At 29.0% G+C, this 20,101-nt stretch overlaps 1 protein-coding gene across 4 annotated transcripts in view; it reads left to right on the forward strand.

Annotated features, from left to right (window-relative positions):
- Rbcn-3A (rabconnectin-3 alpha) overlaps window positions 1-20,101 on the forward strand; it is a 266,480-nt gene that overhangs the window by 155,954 nt on the left and 90,425 nt on the right. For 3 of the 4 annotated variants that reach the window (XM_085810399.1, XM_085810400.1, XM_085810401.1), the window contains exons 35-41: window positions 2,371-2,869; window positions 4,510-4,589; window positions 4,673-4,829; window positions 5,708-6,108; window positions 9,858-10,060; window positions 13,654-13,766; window positions 17,903-18,016. In XM_085810399.1, the coding sequence (XP_085666525.1) occupies window positions 2,371-2,869; window positions 4,510-4,589; window positions 4,673-4,829; window positions 5,708-6,108; window positions 9,858-10,060; window positions 13,654-13,766; window positions 17,903-18,016 (1,567 nt within the window). The remainder of the gene's footprint in view (window positions 1-2,370; window positions 2,870-4,509; window positions 4,590-4,672; window positions 4,830-5,707; window positions 6,109-9,857; window positions 10,061-13,653; window positions 13,767-17,902; window positions 18,017-20,101) is intronic. The other variant, XM_085810402.1, reaches the window with a different exon arrangement.

The following is a 20,101-nucleotide window of genomic DNA, read 5'->3' on the forward strand; positions in this document are numbered from 1 at the left end:
AATGGTAAAAACATTATGTAAATTTTATGCAGATAATTATTGTATCTAAATAAATTAAGGCTAATTTTACGAATGCTTAGCATTGTTCTCTGCTGTTTACAAAGTTCTATTTTAAAAAATACGAAAAAAAATTAGGTAAAAAGTACAGTCAAAAATCGTTAATTCGGACACCCATAATCCGGACCTCAAAGCTACAAACTTTCTGCGCATGCCTCGAGTTGACGCATGCGCGTAAGACCTTTACGGCTGCGAATATGCGTGTGAGCGTGCGCAGAATACGTTTACGAATGCGCGTTTAATGTATAACAGACGGTATAAGCTAAGCTAAAATTATCTAATTCAGTTAATGTTGCAGATTGCGTTGTTTCTTAATCTTCGAATTGCATTTGGCTTATTATTTTTTGCAGACTGTTAGAGCAATTTTATAAAAGTAAGCTTGAACTTTCGATTATGTCAAATAGAATTTCTGATATATATTTACTAATATGTAAAGGATCTAGAAAGCGAAAGTATAAGTTCATTAAACAAAAAGTGGAATTGCTGCAAAAAATGGATAAAGGCATATCCTTTGTTTATCTTTGACTCTGCGGCACGCAATGAACTGGAAGTTGATCTGTCAGCACTATCCTTATCTTCAGGGCACATGTTTTTATTTTATTTGGCTTATAATTCCTTACTAAATGTATTATTTCATCCCGATGTACTAAGTCTTTGATATGATTTAAATCAAATTCCTCGTCATTATAATTCGCTTCCGAAAGCGAAGAAAGTGACAGAGGTTATTGAAAACGAAAATATTTCGATTGACAAATTAGGCGGTATTCTCGACACAGCAATTATAGGACTTAAACAGCGGAACTTTGTAACTGAACAAGAAATTATGTCGTTTTATAGAATTAAAGAGAATGTATTATCACATAAAAAACGAAGCAACTTAAACAACTTACATTGAAAGAAATGTTTAATAAAGTAAACAAATAAATATTAAGCTTTTTTTTTTTGTAAATTTTGATACCCTTTAGATCATAATGTTCTTTATTTCATAAATTACGGTTTCATATTTTTAATTTTATAATTTCTGCATGCCATCTTATCAGATTTAAATTGATGATATATAATCCAGAAAAATCGATACTCCGGAATTGCGGAAGTCCCGACGAGTCCGGATTAATGACTTTTGACTGTAAATAGAAATTAAGATTTTTTGGAAGAAAATTCGAATGTTGAGATATTTTGGCAGAAGAGGGATGCACTCTTTTTTAAAAGAGCTTAGTGCTAATGGTGGGGGAAATTTTTTTTAAATATGAAAGCTTTCAGATTTTATATTACACCCAAATTCGGATATTCAAGGGAAAAAAAAGGGGGGAAGCATTCAGATTTTATATCATGCTCAAAGGAGCATTTTTTAACGTTTTGTGCATTTCCTTTATTTATTAAATATCATGTTCTTTGCACTTAAACCATAAAATTTAATTCAACGGCAATATTACAAATTAATTTGAAAAGAGCATATCTTTAAATTTTCGATATACAGTCTTCCACACTGAAGATGAATTTTTTTTTTTTTTTCCCATACAGTGTTGCTATTGCTCGCTTTGAAATCGTTGGGTTTGTGACTCAAAGATGAGTTACAAAGTTTTAAATACATAATAAAACAAATTAAAAATTTGGGCTTCCGTGTGCCCATGTTTGGTTGGAGAACTACATTATTCAAAATTAGATGGCTCTAGGTACCGTTGTTTCTTTACATTGCGAGAAACATTCATGCAGATTCTTCATTATTTAGTTTTGTTAAATATAAGACATGGCGATGATATTTGGTGGCAACAGTTTTAAAGGTGAATTGACACAAAATGCTGTTTCGAAATTAATAGCCCTGTGGGTTAAAAAAAAAAAGAGACTAAACAATTATTTCATTATTAAATGATAATGTATTATACTTTTGATCAATTATTGATCCTTTTCTTATATTTGATATATATTTCTGATACTTACAAGAGGAAAATAGCTCAGTTTCATAGTTTTCGAGCCGTTTTTGCTTCATAAGACACAAATACATATAATAGAACATTGTTTAGAAACTTATGATTGTCTTATGCAAATATTACCTGCAATAAAGGAGAAGATATTCTTAAAAATATTTCTTAATTCAAATGATTAATCAAATCAATCAAATTCAATGATCAATTCAAATAATTTTAATTCTTATAGCTTATGTTTTCTGTTAAGGACTTAACTAAAAATGCTAACAATTTTCATTGGTATCATTTTTTATGTATCATTTTTTTATGTATCATTACTCTTTTTGTGAATAATGTTCTGTGTTTTTTCATTTAAAATTATTAATAGATACAGTACTTAATTTTTTAGTTAACCTATGAAGATACAATCACACCACTGGAAAGAAGGTTATTTTTTACCACCGCCCATGCTCATTTCCGAGCTGGATGTCCTGCATTAGCTCTGGAAGTCTTGTCCCGCTTACCAAATAAAGTATTAACAGATGGCCCAATGTCACCTGATGATGCAGTTTTTGATTTTGCCAATGTCTTGAATAATAAAGATGATAGTATTGCTACTGGTACTTTAGGAGATGCTGCAACATCCTTAACAAATACAGCAACCAAAAAAGCAAATTCTATAGACTGGAGTCAACCAGTTGCAGCTAATACCAGTGAAAGTGCTTCTGATTTTGACTGGAGTCAGCGTGTTACTGCTACTGTGCAATCTTCATCTGATTTTGATTGGGGTGCACCTGTGTCTCAACCAAATGAAATAGAATTAGACTTGGATTTGAATCTCAACGATAGTGGAAGTGAAACATCTGAGGATGGTATTAAAATAAAAACTCCAGAGGCACCAAAAGAAGGTATATCTAATTTTTATAGCTTAATTTTATGTAGGTTACGCATAACACTATTTAATATTTTCATTGACATGGTCTCCAATGGACATAATTAAATTTTCCATTTTTATTTTGTCAGTTAATGATTGCTGTTATATAAACAAATATTATTGTTTTATGCATAAAATGTTGGATTTTGGGATGAAATTATTTTGATATTGGAAAGCAGCACCAGGTGGTACCTGAATATTCGACAGTTAGGTTTAACTATCCTTGTTTATGATTATAGAATCATTTGAGTTTTAAACTGCAATGTGATCAGTGGAACGTGGAAGGAAACTACAAATTTATAAGTTTACAAGTTTAAATATGGCCAAAGTGCAGTGGAGGCAGCTATGAATGTCAAATAGCTAGAAATAATGTAATAAATAATAATGCTGTATTGGTTGGAAAAATTTTGATCAAGGGATATTACTCTTGAAAGTGGGCGATGTGGATATTCAGCAACATCCACTGACAGTGACAAACTGTAGACTGTACTGAAGTATGACATCAAACCGTAAATAATGTTGCAGAAAAATTAGGCGTTCACTCTCTAACAACTTCCTATCTTTTGCAAGCTGTCAAAAAAGTCAATAAGCTTGATAAGCAAGTTTCCAGTTAATTCACCAAAAACAACATGCATGATTGGGTTGTTTACTGTTCTCTGCTGTCCTGCTAAATGTTTTTGAAAATAATAAAGGTATATGATGAAAAATGAAATTTATTTTGTAATCATTACTGATCTGCACACCAGCTAGATGCTGTTATGGTCCCAAAACACATGCCAAAACTGATTCTTTACCTCAAGAAAATGGTGACAACTGTTTGGTGGTGTGTAGCAAGTAGTATGCACTATTCCTTCGTAAATGTGTTGAAACCTGTACTGCACTCATCTTTATGAAATGCATCAGAAGTTGTGCATTTAAGAAACCTAGGATAATCAATGGAGATGGAGTTATGCTGCTGCATGAAAATGTGTTACCACATGTATCAAGCTTAGAATGCACACATCTTGCCTTCTGGAATGTTGTCTGATATATATTGTCATTAAGCCAGCTAGTCAGCCAGCTACCACTTACTCTTTTAATGTATGGATCATTTTTATGGAGGAAATGGTTCAGCATTGATAAAACTATCAAAAATGCTTCCAAGGAATTAAAGAATGCCAAATTTCTTTGAAATTGAACTGACATGAATGTGTATCATAGTATGAAAAGTGTATTACTTAATAGTGCCTATTTTGAATGATAATAGTTCTAAGGGTCACTATAATTCAAAACTTCATTAACAGGCCCGACATTTTATGTGCAACACCCCAATAGATACCACTGTTGCTCACATTATAACTGTCACAAGCTAAGTGGAAGTCAAATAAATGCCATACTTTATATTTTTGTACAATTCTATACTGAAATTTAGTTAAATATTTCATTTTTTAAATGTTAAGTAATATGTTGTGAATAGAAAATCAGCTAAACTGCTGTTGATGGTGAGTAGTAAATATGTGATCAGACTAACCAATATTGTTTAAAATGTGCTAATTCCCATAGGTAAGAGTTGTTTTGTTTTCAGTAGCAAAATACATGATTTTTAATGGTCATATTTGTATGCATTTATTTTAGACATTAAGAAAACAAATGAGTTGAAATCTGTTGCTATCGATATAATGGCCCAGCAGCTGAAATTTATTGCATGCTTAAAGGTAGGAAAGATTCTGATATTATTTAATTTAATTTTTAATTTCAATTTTTTTTTAAAATATGCATTTTAAACATATTGTTGTAGATAATGATGGAAGAACTGAGTACTTTGGCTACTGGATATGAAGTTGATGGTGGTCAGCTACGATACCAGTTGTACATATGGCTTGAAAAAAGTGTCGCAGCACTTAAAGATCTGTGCCATTATGGCTGTACAAATTCTCAGGATGCTAGTCAGTCAGGTGATGTTCATGTATCATAATGATTATTATATAGTGTTTCATATAAGAATATCTTTCCCACAGAAGAGAAGACTCCATTAAATTCTGTGTTGATAATGATTTAATAAAACATGTATCATTAATGTTTATATAAAGAGAAAAAATGAAATCCTGTGTACTGCATTAGAACCTCTCAATGATGATTATCTTCTTAAGGCAACTATATCTGAATGTGACTAGTACTTATGAAACTATAAGTAGTGATATTAAAAGTCACTAGCAAGGCCCATTTTTGCTAAGGGGACAATCTTCATAGATATCTGGAGCTTGAGCTCTTACTGAGGTTTCATTATGCAGTATGCTGATAGAGAGGTAAAGAAAGAAGAGACTGTGATTCTTGATGAAAAATTTTTGAGGTATTATGTAATGCTTTTAAATGGCATTACGAAGGCTGTCTAAAATCTTTTTTAAATTAGAATTCCCAAAATAAGAAGAAATGCAGTATTTTCTTTTATCCCACCACCTCAAATAAAATTATGATTTATCCTTTTCTCAAGTTTTGATTCTCAATTGTTTTTTTCTGCATTCTTATTAATTGTGGTTAAAGTTTTAAGCATAATTTATGCGTTATGCATGATTGATATTTTTTTATAATATGTAGCCTGTGTTTTTTTATTGTAATCTATTTGGTCTTTTTATGTAATTTATTTTCCAAATTTTCTGAAAAGTATTAGACTTTATGAATTTTTAAGAACTTCTGTTTTAGAAGTGAGTAAGGGGCAAAAATTAACTTTTGTAGCAGTTCATTGGGGGGGGGGGGAAGTGACTGGAAAATTTAGACTGGTTAGATTATATATAATACAGTGGGAGATTAATTTTAATATCTTCTATATTTTTAGCTCCAGAATCTATGGCAGTGGAGGGAAGTCCACCTAGCAGTGCTCATTGTGATAGTGCCGTGGATTTTCAAAATCAGAGGCCTTCTCTTCATGAAATATTATTAGCAGATAAAATGGATTTTGAAGCAAAGCTTCAGCGGGCTAGCAGGCGTAAGCATTGGCTAAAAGCCAATGAAGCTCTTTTAAGAACACTCTTAAGTTATTGTAGTCTTCATGGTGCCCATGGTGGAGGTCTGTCTGCTGTACGGATGGAATTAATTCTTTTGCTGCATGAGCTACAGCAGGAACGCTCCAGGCAGCAACTTCTTTCACCTCTGCCTTTCCCAACAACCTTGCCTTTGTTGGCTGCAAGCGTTGCTGGACAGAAAACTGTTGTTGCCGATCCTATACGTCATTTACAGGTGCATTTTGAAGTTATTCTTATTGTATCTTTTTAATATTACTCAGTTTGCTTGCTAGAATACTTTGCCAATCAGAAGTTATATTAATCAGACTGTGTGTGTTATATATATATATTTGCAAGTGCAATGATAAAGACAATCTTACTGTATTTGAGTAATTGAGTGTTTAAGAAAGTGTTAAAGTGATTTAAAAAGGTCACTTTAACACTTTGCTTTGTTTTATTATTTTAATTAATTTTTTTAAATATATGCCATAAAATTATAAGGTAATTTCCTGTTAAAAATATCAGTCACAAACAAGTATATTAATTGGATTAACTCAACACATATTTCATTTCAGATTTTTCCCCCAAATGATCCATATGAGAAATACTATGTTGAAAACCTTATTTATGAATTTAGTGCAGTATAACTATGTTTCGGGGAATGATGGATTTGGGGATAAGTAACATTATTTAAATAGAAGTTCGTTTGGAACAAAACTGATGAATGATACATGTAGGAAAACTATAACTGTTGGAATGATAGATTGGTTTATCATTGGTTTAAAATTAGTTTATAAATACAAGTTTGCAGTTTATAAATAAGAATAAAAATCAAAATAGTTTTTCCCCAGTGTATCATATGGTAAATGCATTTGTATTCTTTTGTTTTATTATGATGTTATTTTGTACATTTTAGTTTTCTTATTAATTTTGAAAGTTACATGAAGATAGAATTACTAGTTCTAAATTTTCATCATAACCACATACTGATTTGAACTTTAAAACCTAGCCCAAAAGCTTTCTTGATTTAATGTTGATTTTAAATTAAATCACTCAGTGTATATTCGCATGACAAACTTATCTTTTGTGTCTTCTGTGGGAGCGAATTATTCAATGCAAGTGCTTCAGTTCCTTCATCTTTAATACAATTAAAATGCAGTACCAGATTGAAAGGGGAAAATAAGCTGACTGTTGTAAAATAAAGTGTATGGAAATATTCTAGGAAAGTATCTAATCATTTATCGGATTTTAATAATCGTGCAAAAACTTTAAGAAAGTTTAACTTACGAAGAAATTTTAGAATAAAAATATATTTGGAATACTTTTAGTTATTTAAAATCATTTACCAAATTTTCAATTTTTTTGGAATTTTTCAAAGATTTCAAGAAAATCTGAAATACTTGATAAAGAAATTTTTCAAATGAAATTATATTTTGGATAAATTTGACAGGAGAGGGTATGAAAGAGGAGTTAAAAATCTATTAATGATTTAAGAAAATCTAATTGTTTCTTCTCTCATAGTAAAACTTATGTTCAGTAATTTGAAATATGTCATATCTGCTATGTTAAATCACTTTAACAAAAAAAAGATGTTATAACTTTCTCAAAAATTCGGATCATTTCCTGAAAATCTTGAAAGATAACTTTTATTAATACAGAAGCAAATAGCTGTTAAATTTATCTTATGGGAAATCCAAGTAACTTGATAAATAATTTATGGGAAAAGGTGATACAGTAGAAGTCCAGAAATCTGCAAAGCTTGGGACCAAAGGTTGTGCAGATTTTAGGATTTTGCGGATTTCAGGACAGAAAAGATAAATCATAATATATAATGGTGCAAAATAAATAAGGCGTATTAGATACATTTAATTAAATTATTTTATACATTATAGCAGTAACTTATTATATGCATTAAATTATTGTTACATATATAAATTGATTATGTTATTCATTGTATTATATATACACAGCATTGAGGTTTGCCGATCTCACCTCATGCAAAGATTTCCAGTTTTGGATTCCGGTGTTAGAAACACTGTTGCTGTAAAATTTCAACAGCTTTTCTTTATTTTTCATACACAATCGTATCTCAATTCCATACGATTTTGCTATAAACCGATTCTGCTATGAAATGCACCTGCCTCTATTTTTTGCAGAATTTGCACTTTTTGCATTACGATCAATGCAACGTGTTTATGTTTTTCAACATTGCAAGCAGTAAAATCATGAGTGCGTTTCTTATCTGTAATTGTATTAAGAAGGGCTGAAATTTAAAATATTCTTAATTTATCCACAAAATATCTGGGTTTAAAAAAGGCAGCACTAAATAATCTCGGGAAATAACAAAGCTCAGAAAATACAACGTGAATCGTGAACTTGAAAGAAGAGTTGAGTGAATTGTCTGCTTTCTTACCTCGATGCAGATTAGAGGGGAAAAAACTTTTATCATGATGTCAATAATATGGTATTTCCATAATGACTCATTATTATTCAGTAATTATGATGTCATTATTCGGTAAGTATTTTTTCTTCGATATTTTGTACTCAATGTTGTGGTTTCCGGAACCTATAAACTGAATGTTTATATTTTGAGAGGCAATGCGGATTTCAGGAGTTGGCAGATTTTCGGTATTTGACTGTCCTAATAAAGTTCCTCATCATTGTATCTTTTACTGTTATGATACTGAAATAGAGCACATGTGCAAAATAATTTACTTCTGAGAAAAAGGGTTTATGCCAGTTTTTTTTCATAATATTCACTGAGCCTTATTATTATTATTATTATTATTATTATTTAAAAGTTGGATATAATTTAATGCTGAATTTTGCCAGTTTATGATGTATTATTTCTCAATATTGGTTATTTTCTTTTCTGACAATACTCAAGTTTGTTTGTAAATCCTGCTTATGATTGAAATTTAGAAAAATTCATTTGCAGAAAATTTATATAATATAGAAATTAATTTTGAATAATATTAAAAAAGCAATATATGTAAGTGTAATATAACATATAAATTGTTTTTATTTATCTTGCAAGTGGAAAATTAATATATTTTTTATATTTGAATTGCATTTTGTTTATAAATATATTTGTTTTTTCTGCCTCATTTTTATAATTATATTCCTTTGAAGAGCCAGTCATTTTTATCTTTGAAACTATAATACTAATCTTTTTTCATCTTATTGTAAATCAGTATTGTATTCATTTTTCTATCAAAAAGTTAACTTTATTTGCAAACTGTAAAACTTATTATTAAATTTTTCATTTTCTTTTTGTTGCAATATTTTTTAAATTTAATTACTCATATTTGACATTGTATTTAATATTATTAAGTGTCTGTAGAGAATAATAATCCTAATGAAGATATTTTAACATATTCCTATATTTTTTATTCTGCCTTGTTTCTAGATTATGCTGGATATTAGATTTTGCTAAATATGAAAATTTAGTTATTCATAAGTCATTAACTGTCATCATGCACTTACAATTTTTTTGGGGTGAAAAGGAAGGTGTTTTTGCCCTCTCCCATGGGGAAATTAAATGGAAGAAAAAATTTTTAAGAATTTAAAGTTACCTAACAATTATTCATACTGTTTTTGAGATGGCAGTATTTTTGTGGAAAAATTTTATTTAAGTAATGAAAAGTTTGTTAAACTAGTTCCCTTTATTTATTTTATTGCTCTAAGTTCATCTACAAATTTACAATTTGAACTTAATTAAAAACTTTATTTAACAAAATATAATAAATAAATAAAAACCTGAAATAGGAAGAATGAAATGTTAAATTTGTGTGGTATTTTGAAATATTCAGATACTAAGGCATCCCTTTGATGAAAAACGAGCAATTTATTCTTAAAATGCTCATTCTTTGAAGTAATTAGGTAGTAAGATGTATTTTCACATTTCCGGTAATTTAATACATATTATTTTAAGCTTATTTTTCATTTTTAAATATTAACGTATGTTTTTTTCCTCTTCTTTAGTCCCTTGTCCATGACATCTTACTGACAATTATTGACATGACAGAACCTCCTACAGTAACAAGTTCCTCTTATGCACATGTAATAGTATTGAGAGATTTAAGCACTTCTCTCTCAGCCTGTATATATGAATCCTTGTGTGATAGTGATAATTTTGTAGTTAAGCAAGGAGGCCCAAGAGGTCTTAGCATGGAAGAGCTTATTAGGTATATAATATGTTTTAATTATGTTATATTTTATTATTAAAATACTCATGTGCATTATTTGACATAAATAATTGCTTAACAGATGTGAATGCTGTTAAGGGAGATAAAATAATCTTTCATTCTTCACTGTAGTGATAAGTTTCAGCACATAATTTTCCATTTTCAATCTTTTCTTTCAGCCCCCTTTTTTAAAGCATCTTGAAAAGTGTTAGTGTTTTTACTTTTATGAAATCTCAGTATCTTCAGTATTATTACATTTTCTTTTCAATATTATGAAGAAGTTCTTTAAGTATTATCAGTATTACCTGGAATTTATCTTCAGTACAATCAGGTTTGGGTTACTTATAAGATAGAGGAAAAAGCTGGAAGAAATGAAGAGTAATGCACCATGAATATTGAAAGATATTCTGAAAGGATATAAATTTGAAATAATAGTCCAACTTAATTGAAATTAAATGTTTTATTATTTCTACAATAAAAAGCAGAGTTATTTTTTCCAAAAATCCAGTAAAAAGTGTTGTAGAATTGATTCATTTATTGTTATATTTTATTCAGTTTTTTTGCTTGTCAGTCGTATTTGATGAATAGAAAATGATCATTACAGTTTATAGTTTTATGAATACATTGTTTTATTTTAAAAATTTTTATATTGAAATATAAATTTTTAAGAATTTTCCAGTGTTTTAAACTTGCCCCGATAATATAATATTTTATTTCCTTTTTCTTATCGTATGGAAATATATTAATTCATTAGTTATGTAATAGTGTTTGTTATATATGAAAAAAATATAATATTAATTAATATGAAATAAGTAAAAAATTAATTTCTTCCTTTATATTTTTTATCACCATAAAAATTTTTTTGCCAGTCCTGTTAAGAATACATCATTTCTTAAGTCTTACATTTCTTAAGTTTTTTAGTCTTTTCTTAATTCTTATATCATTTTTTAAGTCATGATGCCATTTGCAATGCATTAAATTTTATATGATTGAAAAGAATGTACCATTTATGAAATTTCTTGTGATGTATGTAATTTAGTTCAAAGTGAAGTTCAGCCCTATTAGAAAAAAATTTTCTCCTTTTTTTGAATTCATCCATTCAGAATTATAAATAGGTTATAGCATGCAATAAGAAAAAATATGCTGTTTTGTTATATAGTATTTATGATGATGCAGATTCAGTTTTGTAATTTTGTTTCCTCATTTAAATTTGATGTCTGTTCTTTGTGCACAGTTGTTATTTTCCAATTTGTGTTATTAATGTGAAATGAAATTTTTTAAAATCAATCTAAATTCACTGATGGGAAAATGGATCTCATAGTAAGTACACAAAAATACATGCATACATAATAATCAAAAGATGATAATTAAATCAAAAAATAAATCAAGAAAGGGGGCAGCACACACATCAGAATTGAAACAAAGGAAATTCAATTAAATAATAAAAGTGATATAAAAATTTGTTTAAAATTCCTTGGTCTTTTTCAGAGAGCAGCCAAAAAAATTTCATCAGTGCCACATTTCTGCATTACATCTGGATGATTGTGGATTTTTAAAATAATTAAAAAGAAATAACTAAAAGAAAGCACCCCAAAAATTAATTTAAATTATTAATTAAAACCCTGTAAAAGTGTAATCAAGTAAAAATTTTTTTAAACATTTTAAAATTTTAATTAATTATCAATATATAATATGTTCCAACATGACCCTAAAACAAAAATTAGTGTAAAAATAAACATTATAAAAAGCTCAAGTAAAAAACTAGAATAAACATTGAAAAAATTCAAGAAAATATGCAAAATAAGTATTAAATAAATTTTGAACCAAAAGAGAGGCAGAACTGTTAAAACACTTTGTGAATTTAAAGTCAAAATTTTTGAGGTGTTGAAATTATTTAGAAGAGTTTTACTAAAAGTAAAAACATTTAATAATAATTAATGCAGAAATATATATATGCTTGTTTATATATATATATATTATCAAGAAAAGGCAAGCATACAAAGGGAAACGTATTCACTTGTGTAAAATAAATAAATAAATAAATAAATAAATAAAGTTAATTTCTTTTCTTTTGTTTGGTTTTTCCTACTGTTGGAAGAAACTTGCTAACCTTGAGTATTATTAAAGTGTGTTACAGTATACCTTAATATTTAAAAAAGTCATTTTACTTGAGCATTTCTCAATAAATGTTATTTTATATTATGTATGTTTTTATAAAATGAGTTTCTAATAATTTTTGAAATTGAAGATTTTTTTGAGTGAAGTTTTAATTTCATTTATTGGCAAAAATTTGATCTTGTATGTTGACAAAATTGATATTATTTTTGTGTAAACAGAGAAATGACGTATTTCTAGCTTTTTAATTCAATTCTTTGGCAGTGGTTATTTAGAAAAAAAAAACCTTCTATATGTATATAGATAGATAATTTATTTACTAACGGATTATATTTATATGTAAATATATAGATCTATATATAGGATATATAGATCTATATATAGGGAGATGGACAGATGGATGGATGTGTGTGATATTTTAGAGTTTCACAGTCATGGTACATTTATAGAATTTAGCAGAGAGTTGACTAAAGAACATGAAATCAATTCACTTTTTAGTCATTGCTGAGAAAAACTGTTGTGTAGATCTGACTGGAACAAAAATCACAACAGGCTTGATGTTTGAAACATCATTTTTATTTTGAAGAGGGACAATACTCAGAAGTAAATTTTAGCTTAAATTGGTACAATGCTAGAGATGTTAAACGCACCCTATAATTTCTATATACACAGTTTACAGTGTAGATAACAGAAAAAGAAGCTTAGCAAAGAGCTGTGACTTTGCCAGGCAGAGCAAGCTGGCAAAAGAGTGATGCATAATAACTGCAATAGTTTTTATAAGCTTGGAAAGTCTTTGTATTAATCCTGAGCAGTGACTGGGCAAAAGATTTTGCGTTATGGTTACTGCAAGAAAAGCTTAATGTAACATGATGCAATATGGCGCTCAAAAAGGGGATGTGTGCAATTTGAGTTAAGAATATTAAGGATTATTCGAATTAAGTTTATTTTGGTGATAAGTTTTTCTTCATATTTATTTATCTTAGTTATAAAAAAAGTGCTTTTCTGAAGTTTACCAGCATTCTATAACGTAAATTATCTAAACATGCTAGTTTGTGGAATTTTTTTATGTTACATATATCTGCAAGTGCATTATGTTTTAAATTATTTTTAAAAATAATAAGAATATAGTATACCAAGTACATGAAGTATTTGTATTACAATAATGTTTTCTTAAATTTCTAAGAGTAAATGGTAAATCACACTCTAACCTGATGTTAATTTTTACAAGTAAATTTATATGAAATGCAAAATTACCATCTCCTTATGATCCTGTAAAATCTTGACTGGAATATTTTCTAGCATTTTAATTTTAAAATATTAGCTTTTTAAAACATAACTTTTTATGTAGTTTAGTAATAAAATAATAATTAAGAAATATTTTTGTGCTAAATAATGATAAATTTATTTTCATATATAAAATTACTGCTTTTTTATATGAGGAAAGAAGTTATTATTTTCTTATTTATTTGTTGTTACAGTTCTGGTGTAGTCTATCAAAATAGTCATTTATTGGCCGGGCATATTAGTCGAGCTCGCCATCATAGTGGAGATGAGGAAATGATGCCCACAACACCACCTAACAGGTGGCCAGGTTAGATTTATTATATTTTTAAAAAATCAAGCTTTAAGTGTTAAAAAAGAATTGAACATGAGTTTTATTTATATAAAAATAGTTTCAACATCATTGCAGTTTTACTATATATATTGAGTGTTAAATCATTAATTAATACTTTATAGCTTATGAGATTGAAGTAAAGAAAATTGACACATAGAGTGCCCCATAAAAAGTAATTTCTATTTGCATTGGTCTTTTAAGAAATAAATAAATAAAATTAATCAAAAAAAATTTAAAAATTGTTTTTATCCCAAGCCTATTAGTCTTAAAATGAGTTTTGCGGTGAATCACTATAAATAACTTTTCATTTGAATCTGTTGCCATTTGGTAAAATGTATCTTTCAAATTGAATCTGTCTGCTGTGGCTTGACAAACTAAGTTATTTGAAAGCAACAGATGCAGTTCTTAAGAACATTCATTTGTTACTTTTGGATTGGATTGATTTAAGTAATAAAAATGCATTTAATTCATGATCTATCTACTTAAAAATATTCAATATTTTCATAAAATGCCATTGTATATTTTTTATTATTTATTTTGTAGTTTGAAAAAACTTTAAAAATTTTTAACTTTGAAAATTTTTGATTAACAAATTGAATGATTTAAAAGGTATCAGTAGCAACACCGTACAGAATAAAGCATCTTTATCTCCAGCGCACGAGACTGTATATCAGATATTCTGAAGCTGTGCTGTTTTTAAATATTTGGTGATTTTGCTGTTGAATTGAATTTTATGAGGTGTAAGTGTGCAGAATGTGATACTTACTAAATAAAGTTAACAAAAAAAGTTTTGCCAACTATCTTACGAAGAAAACTGAACATTGATATGATAAACTGAGAAAAGACTGGGGGGGGGGAGGCAGAACAAATGTATGCCAACACTTAACATCATATTGGGAATTCTAAACATGCACAGCAATGATGCTTATCAGTTTGTCAATTTTAGTTAATATTTTTAATGCTTTTCATGACTTTATGTAAGTATCTCTTTATAAAAATAACTAAGCAAGTATAACAGTTATGATTTCACTTTAACATAAATAATAGGACTAAATGTTTTATTCACAAAAAATTTCACTGTCCTTTCATGTGATGAAAACAAAATTTATTTATTATTTTCAACTGTTTTTTAAGAAATGTTTTCTGCTGAATTTATATAAGCGCATTTCATGGTTTAAAAAAAAGTTAGTGATTTGGTATCATTTAATGCACTTTTTATTTTGCTTAATTTCACAGAATCTTTCAGCAGATTTTCATGTATGTGGGATGATTAAAAAAAATTCTGTTCTCTATAGTCAAGGCTGCATGTATACTATACAGAAAGAGTTGTTTTAAAGACCATGGTCGAGTTCTGTAATTTCTAACATGTATATTTTGTTTATAATTCCCTATGTAATGGTAGTTTGTACTTTGGTGACATCATTGCTAACAGATGTGTTCAAAACAGGCATTTGTTTTCTATTTTGACTGTGCTAGAGTTGTTGGTTGGATGCTTATCCACTATAATTTATTAATTCTGATGAGCCACAGGGGGAAACATTACAAATCTGAAAGATGTCCTTCTATTTGGATCAGAAATTCAACATGTTTACATAAGTGATCTTGGTTCTAGAATACAGATCTCTTACTGGGAAGAATTTTATCTTTCATTTGTTGGAAAAATTCTTGAAAGATGGTTTTGCTTGAATGATGAAAGACGATGTAATGGACTTTTTTTATTCTGTAGATATCAAGGCTCGTCCACACGAGTACGCTCGAAACATAGCTGACGAACGCGCTTTTACGTTACCAGTGTAAAAGCATCCAAACGAGTACGCCTGCAAAGTGTGCGTTTAACCAATAGAATTATTTTGTGCAAAAATCACATGACGCTGTAAACAGAGCTGTATCTTATTACTTCGCTGTTCTTCTGTATGTTTGCGGCAAGTTGTCCGAGTCAGATGATTTTTTTTATAGCTGAAACTTTACTATTATGTGCAATTATTAAGCAGAGGCAAAACCGCAAAAAATGGCAAGAATGAGTCCGAAAGATTTATTTAGAGCAACCTGTTCAAAGAGTTTTTTTTTTTTTTTTTAACTGCCTTGTTTGCGAAAGGAATATCTGGAATTATTAAATTCCTACTATTAGCTCACACTTTCCCTATATCTTATTCAAATTTTCAGTACATAAAATGCTTTTTATTCATCCACTCAAGTTCAAATACAATTTTTTAAACTTGCAGTGAATGACACTTGATGTTAATACAGCTTTTACACATATTAAAATTTTGTAAATTTTTAATTAAAAAAATTATGTTTGTATTTTTATTTATTTATTTATTTTTGTATTTTTAAACTTTTCTTTGTGGACCTAAGTAGAAATTGACTTAATTTTTTTTTTGGAGGGGGGTTATATTACTTGTTTTTTAATTCCTTCAGGATGAGTATCGACCAGTTTGACAGACTTGGAGATTCTATATCGTATTAAAATTAGGATTTATAAAATTGGTTTGGAATACAGTATATAAAGAGAATTAAATTACTTAATTCTCTTTATATACACCATCCACCATATAATAAAACCAACTTCATATTTTTTTAACTCGCTCTCCCTTGGTCTTTTGTTTTTCTTTTTATTTATTTTTGAATTTAGAATGAGGTTCAAACTTTGGACAGTTTATGAGTAATTATGTGCATGATAAAATATGCAATAAAGTAAAAATAAAGAGAGAATTTATAGATGATATATGATAAAGAGATGCAGATATATTTTTACATAAGGATTTTTATTTGCACTGCACATTTTTAAACTAAATTAAAAACAATAATAATAATGAATAAAATAAGAAATGAAAACAATAATAATAGGTAAAATAAGAATATAATGATTCATGATTAAATATAAGAAACACGTTTCAAAATGAGAAAAGCTTACTGAATTATACCGTCTACGGGTCAGGTTCGAACTTGCCACCTTTCCATTCCTCCGCCACCAAAGCAGCGCGCTGACCACTCAGCTATCTGTGATAGCAGTGTTTGTGAAAAATAATGTAACAAGTAGAAGTCTCTGCAAAGGTAATTTAATTAAATTTTAATAAATGATTGCTGTATGACATAAGTTGTAACTTTCCTCCAAAATTTCGTAATTGTATTTTATTGAATACTCTTTCACAGTCAACTGCTTTATTTTAGAAGTTATTATATTGCTGAAGTTAGTTTTTGGTGTATTTAATATTGGGATATTTATAGAGCTTTTTATTACACATGATATAGCCAATATTTATAATAATTAAGGAGAATTTTGTAAGTAAGGCAGAAACTTTGATTTCGTAGAAACTGTAATTTATTTAGGTCCCTATTACTTACGATGTTATAAATAGGTGAAGCATATGGATATACTGGTCAGATCATTGCTTTATAAGTATACAGTTTTCTCCTTTAATGAGAATTTTAAATGTATACTGATATGTACAGTTTGAGAAATCTGAAGATGACGTGAACAATGCTGATTATTTTATTGCTGTATACAGTTATATTTCTAAGCAAAAACTCATCTTTGTGTGGCTCTGACGCCATATTGAAACGGGTAAGCAAGAAGGTTTTCTGATTATGACACGTGATAAGCACTCGGTCGCCTATTGGCTATACGCGCGCGTCGCGGGCGAAAAAGCTGAACAGGAGCGTACTCAGTTTTAAGTCTTCTGTGTCCTGTGAATTTACGCCGGCATCAAAAAAGTTACGTCAACTACGTCGGGAGCGTCCTCGTGTGGACGGGCCTTCAGACTTCTACCAAAATAACTTTTCTAATGTAGTTTGTTGGTGATACACCTGCTTAAAGCTGGCATCAGTTTCTTCAAATGGAGTGTACTTCATAAACATTTTATGGTCTTTGAACAGGAACTTTTCATGTCTCTTTCTTTATGCATTTTACTGTGGATTTTTTGGATTAAACTAATGTGCTGCAACGTCTAGTCCATTAATTAGCCTGTAAGAGAAGGGGAAGGCTCTCTTCCTAGAATATCATAAGTGTGATGTTTGGACATTTGAAGCAAAGTAATCTTAAACTGATACCATCAATTACAAACCCTTTTAATTTATATTTTTTCAAATTTAATTTGCTTTTTGGCATATAGGTATTTCTGTTTCGTTTGTGGACTGGCTGCAAACCATTGAAAATGATGGAACATTCACGCTTCCTATATCAGGTTTACAAGCATTATGGTTTAAAAGAATTCAAGATTATTCAAGTAGGTAGTTAATTTTACCTACTGGTTGGTGATGGATATATAATTTTTAGAACTTAATATGAAAATTTTTCTTTGTCCATTCTATTAGGATAATCCATGCATATGAAAAATATCACTAGTAATAATGTAGCTGCAATTACTACATCCTATTTCTAATTTGCAAGACAATCTTCATATATAAATTAACAATATTCTAAAAACTTTACTGTTGTGAATTATGATAATTTCTTTTGTCTTAAAAAGTACTTTAATTTTCTTGAAATTTGAATTGTTTCAGATATAATTGGTATTTAATTAATTCTTTAAAAAATATTGTAGAGGGTGTATATCTTCAAGAAATTGTTACAGAAAAGTATTTTTAATTATAAAAGTCTTTTATTATGTAATAGCTCTTTTGCCTTTTCAGTTATTTGCTATACAGTCAAAAGTCGTTAATTCGGACACCCATAATCTGGAATCATCTATAATCCAGACCTCAAAGCTACAAACTTTCTGCGCATGTGTCGTGTTGACTTTATGGCTTCAAATATGTGTGTGCGCGTGCGCAAAATACATTTACTAATGCACGTTTAATGTATTACGGATGGTATAATCTAAGCTAAAATTATCTAATTCAGTTAATGTTGCAGATTGCATTGTTCCTTAATCTTTGAATTGGATTCGGCTTATTATTTTTTGCAGACTTTTAGAGCAATTTTATAAAAGTAAGCTTGAACTTTCGATTATGTCAAATAGAATTTCTGATATATATTTACTAATATGTAAAGGATCTACAAAGCACAAGTATGTTTTGAAGTCCTTTAAACAAGAAGTGGAATTGCTGCAAAAAATGGATAAAGGCATATCCTTTGTTTATCTAAACTTTCGCGTTTGTTTATCTAAACTTTGTTTATCTTTAACACTGCTGCACGCAATGAATTGGAAGTTGATCTGTCAGCACTATCCTTATTTTCAGGGCAGATGTTTTTATTTTATTTGGCTTATAATTCCTTACTAAATGTAGTATTTCATCTCGATGTACTCCGTCTTTGATATGATTTAAATCAAATTCCTCGTCATTATAATTCGCTTCCGATAGCGAAGAAAGTGACAGAGGTTATTGAAAATGAAAAAATTTCGATTGACAAATTAGTCGGTATTCTCGACACAGCAATTATAGGACTTGAACAGTGGAACTTTGTAACTGAACAAGAAATTATGTCTGTTTATAGAATTAAAGAGAATATATTATCACATAAAAAACGAAGCAACTTAAACAACTTACATTGAAAGAAATGTTTAATAAAGTAAACAAATAAATATTAAGCTTTTCTTTTGGTAAATTTTGATACCCTTTAGATCATAATTGTTCTTTATTTCATATCATATTTTTAATTTTATAATTTCTGCATGCCATCTTACCAGATTTAAACTGATGATCTATAATCCGGAAAAATCGATACTCCGGAATCGCCGAAGTCCCGATGAGTCCGGATTAATGACTTTTGACTGTATATGTATTTAACTAAATGATTTCGCACCTGCCAATTTAGAATTTTCTGGAGAATTGGGCATCTGTCATTTCATTTCTGACTACAAATTTATTGCCTTGGGTGCTGTATTGAGGATGTGCAATATTGCACACATAGGGAAAATAAATAAAGGGACAACAAATCAACAACAAAGCTTTTTATGGAAACTAAACCTGCATGCTTGGTATTGGCCTGACAGTTGGCTGGACAGTGGAATCAGTAAATTTAATTAATACAAGATTTAGGAATTGTGGTGCACTTAATTTTATATTTAATGCAATTTTTAAAAAATTCACTGGTTTCTGAATTTAACAAGTAGAATTTGCTTCCTGATCAAGGCTAATGGTACCATCTCCTATATCTCATCATGCCTTTTGTTGTGTTGAGATGAGAATTTTTTAATTGCTTAAGTAATAACGTTAGGTGAAAAGCCCCTCTCAATAGCTACTGTTTTTAAATAAATTAGTTCTTAATCAAAAGCCAATTTGGAGGAGCAAACTTGAAGTGCATGGAAAACATAGGAATAAAATAAAGCTAACTTTTGTTTAGTCAGATGACATAATCTGAAGTGTGG

This window comes from Stegodyphus dumicola, chromosome 2 (assembly GCF_044657685.1).
Source record: "Stegodyphus dumicola isolate Sdum_Otavi_A_Nest chromosome 2, ASM4465768v1".
Lineage (NCBI taxonomy): Eukaryota > Metazoa > Arthropoda > Arachnida > Araneae > Eresidae > Stegodyphus > Stegodyphus dumicola.